The sequence below is a fragment of the Ricinus communis genome, chromosome 4, assembly GCF_019578655.1.
Source record: "Ricinus communis isolate WT05 ecotype wild-type chromosome 4, ASM1957865v1, whole genome shotgun sequence".
NCBI classification, from domain to species: domain Eukaryota; kingdom Viridiplantae; phylum Streptophyta; class Magnoliopsida; order Malpighiales; family Euphorbiaceae; genus Ricinus; species Ricinus communis.
The window spans coordinates 8,935,918-8,946,943 of NC_063259.1; the positions used below are offsets into that span (position 1 = coordinate 8,935,918).

At 31.1% G+C, this 11,026-nt stretch overlaps 1 protein-coding gene across 7 annotated transcripts; it reads right to left on the reverse strand.

The window, feature by feature from the left end:
- Positions 1-2,070: 2,070 nt before the first annotated feature.
- LOC8270229 (isocitrate dehydrogenase [NADP]) lies at positions 2,071-9,263 on the reverse strand. Of its 7 annotated transcripts, none has more exons than XM_015724197.3 (16): positions 9,119-9,263; positions 8,798-8,841; positions 8,182-8,291; positions 7,961-7,998; positions 7,781-7,858; positions 7,654-7,707; positions 7,472-7,573; positions 7,197-7,288; positions 6,976-7,079; positions 6,658-6,726; positions 6,463-6,578; positions 6,240-6,274; positions 6,006-6,148; positions 5,760-5,882; positions 5,571-5,671; positions 2,071-2,452 (listed from the first exon to the last, which is right to left on the reverse strand). In XM_015724197.3, exons 1-15 carry the CDS (start codon positions 9,165-9,167, stop codon positions 5,578-5,580), a joined length of 1,251 nt encoding a protein of 416 aa, XP_015579683.1. In that variant the 5' UTR covers positions 9,168-9,263; the 3' UTR covers positions 2,071-2,452; positions 5,571-5,577. The 7 variants fall into 7 exon arrangements, with proteins under 7 accessions (XP_015579683.1, XP_015579682.1, XP_048229156.1 ...); XM_015724196.3 differs by having other exon boundaries at positions 2,071-2,508; XM_048373199.1 differs by lacking the exon at positions 2,071-2,452 and adding an exon at positions 3,602-5,087.
- Positions 9,264-11,026: the final 1,763 nt, after the last annotated feature.

Sequence of the window (11,026 nt, forward strand, 5' to 3'; positions counted from 1 at the left end):
TTAAATTTACCCTATTAATTTTATCATAGTTGGCAGTCACATATATTTAGATAGTTTATGATATTATCATGCTAGATGAAATTCTATTATTTTTGGGTGTCCAAAAATAAGTGAATTGTGGTCTATTTCAGCTAAACCAATTGGGAATGAGGGTGACACCCAAGTAAATACAAGCAAAAAAAATGGAGCAATAAAGGTAAGTGAATAACTTAATATTCTATGTGAATATAACACAAAATAAATAATTATAATTTATTTGTTAAATTTATTGATTAAGGAAAATTTATAAAATATATTAATAGATATTAAATTTTGCTTATGGTGATTTTTAATTATGGTATTGATGGGTGATTGTTTCTGAAATGAGATTGTACATATGATTGTTGATTGGTGAATTTGGGTGTCTTGTTATGATGTGAACAATATATTTGATTTAGCCATATCTGGAGTTTTATAACTCCAAATGGAATGCTACTTATTGTTATAGAAAATATGAGATATAATTTACAAATGTTATAGAAATAGAGGAAGCTTGATTTTGTTGTTTTGATGGCCAATTTGGATCATACTTTCTGTTGTTTAATTTTATTAACAGTTTTACTATAATGGATTGTTTTTTATGTTTCTCTTTCTATACACATCCAATTGGTGTAAAATTAGTTTCAAATTAATTTAGACTTATAATATCACTGATATGGAGAATATGATTTTGGAATTCCTAATGTGGAATTTTTTTTGTATTTTTGAATGTACACTATTAAATCTGCCGTGTTGGAATATGGTATATTTTTTGTATATCATGGGTATATTATGGTTTCTTATATATTGTGGAGATGTTAATTATTTAAATGGAGTTGTATGTGATATATGTAAATATAAGAATTATGGTTGGATGAATATAAGGACGCAATGCTACTTGTAAGTAAGCCAAGGCTGTGTGTGAGATGGAATTCCCCACAAGATTATGGTGGGTTATGTGCGTATAGGGATCCATGAAAAAAAAATAATAAGGAATTATATATAATTCACAAGTTCATTGTTGTCATAAAGATAATACTATGGCAATGTTTATATATACACTAGAAAGTCATAATTAAATATCGAATGGTTTGATGTTTGATAATACTACATGCTTGATTGTGTTATTTTTCATATGAAATTATGTTATTCATTTGCTGAGTTGCAGGCTCACTTCTCTACATTATTTTTCAGGATTAGAAGAATTATAATTTGTCTTGAAGAAACATTTGCATCAGTCGCACTAGCATTTTGTCAGGTGGGTCAGCAGGAGCTCGCCCTCAGTTTTTCTTGAACGTGACATGTCTAGTAAATTTTATTATCATGTATAAAACTAGTGTATTTTATGTGTATATAAAAAAAGTGAACTATTTGATGTTGTGAGCTTTTTGGTGTGTGATATGTATGACTCATATAAATAGTTTTTGTTATACATATTAATTTATGAGTTAAAATTAGTTATTAAGGAACATGTTATGTATCAGTTATATGCATACAATGTATGCCTAGCATCCTTTATAGGTGTCACAGGTAGTCATGACCAGAAATTCAAATAAGCAAACTGATAGTGCACCAAATGCTGCACTTATCACTAGTATAATAATTAGTACAACATCAGCTTCCTATGCAAGGTCTACAATTTCTTCAAGGGTTACTAGTGCATCTATATCAGCTGGAAAATGTGCGAGAGGGGGCAGGACACCAAATGGAGAAAGAAGTTTTGGTAGTAGAGCTATTAGAAGCAGAGGCATACATAGAGGCACTACTACATCACAATTTCTAAGCACTCAAGAAAGCAATACAAACTGAAGTGGAAATATTTTATTAATTTATAGGCTTATGTTATTATTAACACTTTATGTTGTTATTAGTGGCTTATGGTACTAGCTTCAGAAAGCAATGTTGTTAACCACTTATTATAGTTGAACATTTTAGTTATGTATTGGATGTAATCCAGTTTGTTTCAATTACATTTTTGTTTGTTGGACTTAAATTACTTATTAAGTAGGTTGTATGTTAGTTTGGTTACCAACCATAAACTCAAAATTTAAGTTAAGCAATGCAATCTGCTTTCATTAATTATCAAAGTAATAATAGTTAGGCTTTCATTAGTTATTGCCTAAGCCCCATCCAACATTTACTATTCAAATTAAAATACAAATATAATCATACAAACCATAAGCAACACCAGTATCCTTAAAAACCAATTTTTCCCTACTCAGCTTTGCTTTAACATTTTTCAACTCTCGAAGCAGTTGGGTCTTCTGGCACTCAGCTTCTTCAAACTTTTTTTCCAAACATACTTAAAATTAGCTCTTCATTCTTGCTTAGGGCAGCTTCAACCTTCTCGTTCAACATTTTCTCTACTTCAGCTTTACATCTCACTTGCTCTTGCAAGCTATTCCTTTGAACCTTCGACCTCAACATTAATCCCCTTTGGAAGCATGGCAATTCTCAATCAAACCATTCAAAGAATTGACAGTCATCATGCTTGTGAAAATTGAGAAATAAATCAAATTAGAAAGCAATTTTTGCAAACTCTATAAAGAAAGCAACATCAAGAATAGCCATTTATCATTCTCACTGGACAACGATAGAATCTTCTCTCTAGATTCTTATCAATCCATGAGGTTAGAAAGTCAGCTACCATGTCATGACCACAAGACTTAGTAGAAATGACACTTGAAACCGATGCTCGTGAGGTACTTGAATTGTGAGAGCTTTGTGCCATTTTTGAGTATTGCTTATGCTAGAGTTTTAATCTTATCAATGCTCTCTTTTAATTATTAGTATTTGTAAATTAGGGACTCTAGGACTTAGATTCAGAGGCCAAAACGCTGCATTTTGGAAGTAGCCAATGTCTCAATTACGTGTTAAAGTGCTATGATGAGTTGGACAAGCTGATTGAACCACCGTTACCCACGTCAGATAATTCTAGATGGAGTTTACCAAGTTAATTCGAATTGCAAATTTCTTTACATTATGCCTCTAATTGCCAAAATTGAAAGGTTTGGTTAAAATTACTAAAAATGGAAATGATCGTGATTTAAATTACATATAACTTTTAAAAATAAACATTACATTATACTATCTACAGAATTCCTCAACTCTGCCTTGATCTTGTATGCTCCAAGTTTTGCTGTAACTGAGTAAAAAGCAACCTCGTAGAAGCTATGTGAAGTGTCAACTTTTATTCATTTTAGTACTTTTCATCCAAAAAATTCAAAAATACTTAAGGGCCATCTGGCATTAATTTTTCTCTGTTATGTTATTTGAATCTTGAAAGTTATTTTAAGAAAAGCATATTAACTTGCGCTTTTTCTAAAATCAGATATGAGAAAGCAGTTTATATATTAGAAGAACAATTTAAACCAATATATTATAGTTAAAAAACTTTATGTTTTTCACTCACTCGTTACAATCTACCATCCATTTGCACACATATATATATATAGTTAATATATTCAAGATAATCATGTATTTACAAAATACCGTCTTAATTCATCCTATTTCACCAGATCCGGGATTTAGCCTTTTAATTTAAATAAGATTAATAAAATTTTCCCCGCTTAAAGGATAATCATTTGTTACCAATGGGAAACTCTTTCTCGTTTTAAATTGAAAATTGAGGTTGCAGCAATGAAACCATAAATTTGATACACAATAGACAAATATGTGGCCAAGTTGTAAGGCAACGGGTTTTGGTCCCGCTATTCGGAGGTTCGAATCCTTCCGTCCCAGCTATTCCTATATATATATATATTCTGAAGTTTATACTTTTCATTAATTTTATGCAATTATTTCAAAGATAAATATTTATATTTTTAATTTATTTTTCAAACACTTTCCGACAACAATATTTAAAATTTTATAATAAAAAAAATGATGTAACAAATCAATATGCTTACTAAAAGAATTAGCAAGTCCACAAAAAAATTATTACGCTTAGCTATAAAATGTGTAAAAAAATTCATATATATAAAATCTTTTATAATTATATTATTAAATCTAAAATAAACTATTTATACTGAATTATAAATATTATTTTTTTAGTAAATACAGTCAATTACCTACGTCATTTTTCTCACCGTGAAAGTTCGAAATTATAATCGAAAAGTGTTTTTGAAAATTAAAAACATGAATATTTATTTTAAAATTTTAAAACAATTGAATAAAATTTATTAAAAGTTCTAAATTTAACTGGTAATTAGGCATACTATATATGTAGAAGTGTGATGGAAGGGGAACATATAAATTTACTAATAGAGCCTTAATATTTTATTGGTTAACTACTTTTATTTAGTCTTTTATTAATTTAATTTAATAATAAATTTAATAATTTATTTAGTACAAGTCTAATTCTAAAATCTGACTTCATTAGAATATTAAGTCGACAATGAATTTAATCCTAAAAAATGACATTTTGATTATATTTTTAATATTATTAACTGACAAATTATTTTTTTTTAATTTTACAATAACTCATAATTCTAAAAATAGCATATATTAAGCAAAGAATTAAAATAACACTAAAATGACGGCAATAATAAATAAAAAAGAAATAATATGCACAGTTATAATATTAAATCTAACAACATATATATTATTTTATTTTTAAATAATAACGAGTCAAATAGTTAATATCCACATACTGAACATGAGTAAAAAAACTTCTCCTTCCATTCCATATTAATTGCCATTTTTTAATAGTTCACTCGGATTAAAAAATATTTACTCGACATAATCATAAGAAAAAAAAAGTTAAATTAGACTAAATCATCCTTATATAGATATTGTAAGATTTATTACACCTATTCTCATACAACATTCTCATACAGTGATAAAATAGAAAAAAAAAAAAAGAAATTAATGTTGCATTGAGTATATTAAAGTGACACATAATTAGAATTTTTTTATTTGAAAAAGAGAATTAATATAGAATGGAGGTAGTAATATATATTAAAATTAAAAGGAAAGAAGACTTCATGAGATTCAAACAAAATTTCACCATTAACTACTTCCTAATTAAACATCCTTGATGAGAACATAGCCAGTCACTCTGTATGTGTCTGCACAGATAACAACCAATTTTTCCTATTAATGCACACGCTTAAAGATTATAGAATTCAACCCAAGCCATCAAAAGCCATTTCTCAACCTATCAGAAATCTGACGCCAGAAGAGCCACCAAAATGTTGTCAGAAAATGATAAGCTCATAGCCTATCGATGTCGTCTGCCACTTCCAACACAAGTGGCAAATTCAGCTTAGAAACTAATTTAGGAGCAGCATAACAGCTATTAACCTAGCACAGATGTTTGTGTGAAACGTTCATCCTTCAGACCATATGATTAGTTAAATTTCCTAATATAAGTATTAAAAAAAAAAAAAACTCATTCCCCATTGATATTCCCTTTCTGACCCAGCAATGTAACATAGAACTCAAATATGGATACAGACAAGACGGATAAAAATTATGCAAGTAGGTATTCTGTAAGAGTTAAACTTCAAAATAAATATTATTGCAAGCAAGCACATAGCCAGGTTAGGTACCTGGAGTTTACAACTTAGCCTTTGCGGACAATCTTAATCTCAACTCCTCAGCCACAGCATCAATGAACTCCTCAGTATTCAGATACTGAGCCCTAGTGACCCTGCACAAACATAAAATAATGGGTTCTGCATAAAATCAAGAGCAACTAGAAAACTTGATTAAAGAAATAGCCTTTCATCATTCCTTACTTAGGCCCATGAATAAGAAGTGCAAGATCCTTGGTCATCTTCCCTGATTCAACAGCTCCAACACACGCTGCTTCCAGTTTCTCAGTAAACTCCAAGAGTCTGGCATTCCCATCCAGCTTTGCCCTGATAATGTATTTATGGTCGAGTTCCAGAGTGAATAAGAAACTGAATCCTTAAAGATTCCAGTCCTGAATATACATGAGGCAAACAATTGTATTTTGATAAAAAATGAAATTTATCTTATACCTGTGTGCAAGACCTCGCGACCAAGCAAAAATTGATGCTATGCTATTTGTGCTGGTTTCACCTCCTCTTTGATGAACTCTATAGTGGCGGGTAACAGTGCCATGGGCTGCTTCAGCTTCAATAGTCCTTCCATCGGGGCACACCTAGAACCCGTATACAGATATGAAAAATTGTGAAATAAAGAACGGAAATGAGGAATCCAGTGTTAGAGAAAGTAGAACAGAGCAGCTATACCAGTACAGATGTCATCAACCCAAGAGACCCAAAACCTGAGCAAATAATAAAGATTAAAGAAAAATCAACAGGAGATTTCAAATTCTCAGGCAACAATTATCGCTGAACAAATACCTTTTTCACTAGCTTTTATAAAGACAACAAAAAACTTAAAAGCACAAAAAGAAAAAAAAATGCAATGCGCATATTATTTCTGAGCTCGCAACCACCAAATAATACAAACCTTGGGCTAAGAAATCACTCTGAACATCTCCATCATAATTTTTGCATGCCCATACATAACCTCCTTCACTTTTAATGGCATAAGCAACCATATCATCAATTAGACGGTGTTCATACCTAGAAATTCAGAAATGTAAGAGAATGACAAATTTCTAAAACTTGCAAAACCAAACACCATCACAGTAAAAGTACTCACCATATGCCTGCAGCCTGAAACTTGGATTTCCATCTAGTTTCATAAACTTCCTGAAATATGTCCTTGAATCTTCAGGCCAGTAAAAGGAGGAAATCATCAAAAATATGTGTAACAAGATATATGATATAAACATAGAGGATGAAAAGGAAAATGAATAGATATGTGACATCAACAAAGAGAAAGAATGATGCACTGTAATTCTTTATAAATAAAATGAGTTAAGTTTATAACAAAATAAGCAGGTCCTAATAGAAGGAAAAAGAAAAAGAGCAACACAACTGAAATGGGTGGACAAAACTATGCAAGGTAAGCGAATACCTTCCATCATATTTTTTAAGAATAGTATTCTTTGTGCTAAGATAAAGTGGCCACTTCTTTTGGTAAGCAGTGCTCATTGAGGCCTCAGCAAATGCATGAATAGACTGTCTCCAATAAAATAATAGTAGTTATTACTAATTTCTGAAACTGATTTCTAGCTACTCACTCAGTTGTTAGGATAATAAAAGAAAAAAGGAAAAAAAAGCAAATGGAATCAGAACCTCCTCAGTGTTGTACATGGACAGTGCTACACCTCCAGCTCCAGTGAACTTGAAAACCTCAAATTCTGTCTTCTCATCACGTCCACCTGGTACTGCAGAAGTTTTTAGTGCCTTCAGGATCCAATAAACAAACATTATAAAAAGACAGAAGGAGGGAGAGTTGAGGAGGGAAAAAGAAAAAGAAACAGAAATTCTCATTCTGGTAGTTTGGCAACTATTTAACATAACTGAAACTAGTATTTGACTTTAGGAAACTGTTGGAACATGAAATTTACCGAAAACCAGCTTAAGTTTTCCTGGTCCTTGAATAATTGCATCAGTTGCTCGGTACTGGTCACCAAAAGCATGCCTCCCAATGCAGATTGGCTTGGTCCAACCTAAAAAGAATAACTGCTCATGTTCCTTTGTCAATTTTAGTGAGAAAGCATCAGCAGAATGTCAAGGAATCAATGCGAACCTGGAACAAGGCGTGGAACGTTTTTGCAGATGATTGGTTCTCTAAAAACAGTACCTGATAGTATAATCAGATAAATGAAGAGAACTACAGTCCAAGTTAACATAGAACATAACAATGGAATACTCACCGTTCAAAATGTTACGAATTGTCCCATTTGGAGTCTTCCACATTCTTTTCAAATTAAATTCCTTGACCCGAGTTTCATCTATCAGATAGCAAACCAAGTTGATACGAATTTAGCAATACTAAAACAACAATAAATAGAAAGTATAAGATTTGCATAACCTCCATAGCAGAAGTGGTAAACCTGGAGTAATAGTTGCACACTTGATGGCCACATTATACCTGCAATGGCGTGGGAAAAGGGTAAACATCGCATGATAATACTGACTAGCAGACGCGAGCAGTAAATCCACAGTGAGGATGATCATAAATAACTAATGTGCCTTTTCTCTGAACTTTGTTTGTCAAAGACAAGCCACAAAACCAAAGGAACTTTGAATGAGAAATGGCAAATAGCACACATACTTAAGAGTGGCTTCAGCACTTTCTACGGTAACTTGATCATCAGTGGCATCCCGGTTAGGGAGTCCAAGGTCAAAATACTTGATATCCAAATCCAAAAATGGAAAAATAAGCTGCCAATTGCAAAATAAATAAATAAGCAAATAAAATAAGTTGCAAAATGACAAAATAAGAAAATACAATAAAGTACGTTGTGCTTTCACTGCTTTTCATGTCATGGGCAGTGGCTTCTTTTTTTTACTTTAGCACCTGGTGCATTTCTCTGTTAGCAAAGACCAATTAATTGTACTAACATCATCCATAATGCTAATTTGGAAAACTACACTAACAACATTTGGAATGATAATAGACATTTTCTTAGTTAAACCGCCCCATATCAGCATTCCATATGCCGGTGTCAGTGCATTTGGCTGGTCTTGGCTGCTGGAAACGACAGCGATAGTGAAACGGCACACAACAACAGCAACAACAATAAAAAAGGATCCATAGCCTCATTGTGAAAAGAAATCACTGAAACCACAATGTTATTGTACTTTCCCGAAAAGAGAAAGAGAAAATATAGTAACATGGGATTGCTCAAACAGAGGATATATGAGAAAAATAAGAGACAGAAAGAGACCTTAGTTTTGATAGACTTCCAAATAATTCTAGTCATTTCATCTCCTGCACCAGGGAAACAACAAGTCATAACCAGCATATGTCAATTTCCAACAATTCAAAAGCAAAGCTTCAAAATTAACAAAGCTAAAATACCCAGTTTAGAATCAGTCCATATCTGAGAAAATATATCCAAAGTCACAATCTCAGAGTGCCCAAAAAGCGGTGTTTAAATGATCATGGTAATGAAAGCAACAACAAGGGAATTTGAGAAGCTAATGAATAAAATAGAACAGATGATGCTTTAACAAATATAAGAAATGAAGAGTAGATGAGAACAGACCGTCCATCTCAACGATGGGATTGTCGACCTTAATCTTGTCGAGTTCCATTTCTATGATCTGCTTCGGATTTGTTCTCAGATGATCGTTAGTAATAACTACAAATCCAATGAAAAAAGAGGAAAAAGCAGAGACGGCAAGACATTGACACCAAAATGTAGGTGTAAACTGCAAAGTTGACCCCTCAGCTTTTCCATGTTCGATTTAACCCAACTTTTATTTTTCCTTAATCAGATTTGATACGTGTTTTTCAAATTCCAATCAACTTAGACCAATTTGTGGTATTATTTTTTTAGTGAAGAAATGTAAAATACTTAATTAAATAATATTTTTTATTATTGAAATGTAGAAAGTGAGTTTTTATATTACACCATGAATTAAATGATATTCTACCGTATTTGTTGCATATATTGAATTTCTTTTTAAAAAATAAACTCTTGCTTATTTTAAATAAATAATATTTGTAAATAAAATACATGGAAGAATGTGCAATTTTGCTCCTAATTTTTGGCCCAAAACACATATTTGCTCCTAAACTAATTTCTAGTGCAAAATCACATTAAATTCGTTATTTAAACTCCTTATAATCGATAATTAAACAATTATTAACTAGAAAAATGTGATTGTATGTTTTTGAAAGGTTAAAAAGGTGGGCCAACCAAGCTAACGTGGCAATAAATAATCAACTATAACTACCATTTTCTCTATCCGATTCCTCCTTTTCTTATCTTCATTTTCTTCAAACCCATCAAACAAATCCATTTCCTCCAAAATTAGTTTCTAAGAATTGAATTAGAGCCATGTTCTCATAAACCCATCTTTTATTCTTCTTATACCTCTTATTCTTTATATATATACAATTTTGTTTTGTTGGATTAAAGTTATTTGTTTTCTTTAGTTTAATTGAACTAAGAGTTTGAACTTTTAAAGAGTTCTATTACTGAATGATTTTTTAAAAATTAAAACGAGAAGATTTGTGGTAATGGAAATGGAGATGTTTGTGGCAATAATGGCCATAGTTGTGGTACTTTGAAAAATGTGTATGAAATGAAAGAGAAAGATTTGCTATAAAATTAGTAAAAATCATTTTTAGGTTTAGTGTAATATCTCTCTTTAATTCTTTCTTTATATTAACAATAATGGAGGTTTGGAAAAGATAGTAAATAGTGACAAGTCATATTAATGTAGGTGAATCTACATTACAATGCTGCAACATACTTACTAGCATATTTGCTCCTACAAATTTCAAATTATTAAATAGTAATCAGTAAATTTGTACTTTTAAAATATTCTTTTGAGTAGAGGCCATTGTTATGTAGAAATGCAAAATGCTCCAACAAGGTGTTTGGTAAGTATTTCGGCTCTTTCAGGTGTGATTGATTGCTAAGCATGCTAGAGGCTAATTATCTTAATTAATTGATATGGATGTAATAAATGTAAAATGTGTGAGTATTTGACTTCTAACCTAGATGATTGTGTAGGTAATAAAGGAACCTAAACTACTTTTGGTTTTTAGCTAAGCTATGCTCTCGCTAAATCACTATGCAAAGCTAATTAATGAGCTAAAATTTAAACTAATAGTGAGTTAATGATGTAAACATGAATTGTGAATGTGCAAATATGAGCTAAGAACATATAATTAATGAGCTAGAAAGGTGAAAAAATGAGTTTAAGAAATAACGTTAAGAGCTAAATTACTCTAAGCTAAAAGCGATAATGTAAAATGTAAGCTAAGTAACTCAATTACAATAAATAAATGCTGAAACAATAATTAAAAAGCTTCAAGAATTTAATTACATAAAGTAAATGACTTTACATGACGTAATTGAATGCTAAGGAACACTTAAAAGTTTCAATTGTACTGAAAATTAAAGCAAAGGATTGTTTTTTAATCTAAGGATAAATGTAAA

Excerpts from the sequence above, each read along its gene's own strand:
- LOC8270229 (XM_015724197.3), bottom strand. The coding sequence starts at position 9,167 with ATGGAACTCGACAAGATTAAGGTCGACAATCCCATCGTTGAGATGGAC. Across the intron at positions 7,859-7,960 it reads GTGTGCAACTATTACTCCAG|ATGAAACTCGGGTCAAGGAA; the intron begins GTTTACCACTTC and ends GCTATCTGATAG. Across the intron at positions 6,727-6,975 it reads CTTAAAAAATATGATGGAAG|ATTCAAGGACATATTTCAGG; the intron begins GTATTCGCTTAC and ends ACTGGCCTGAAG.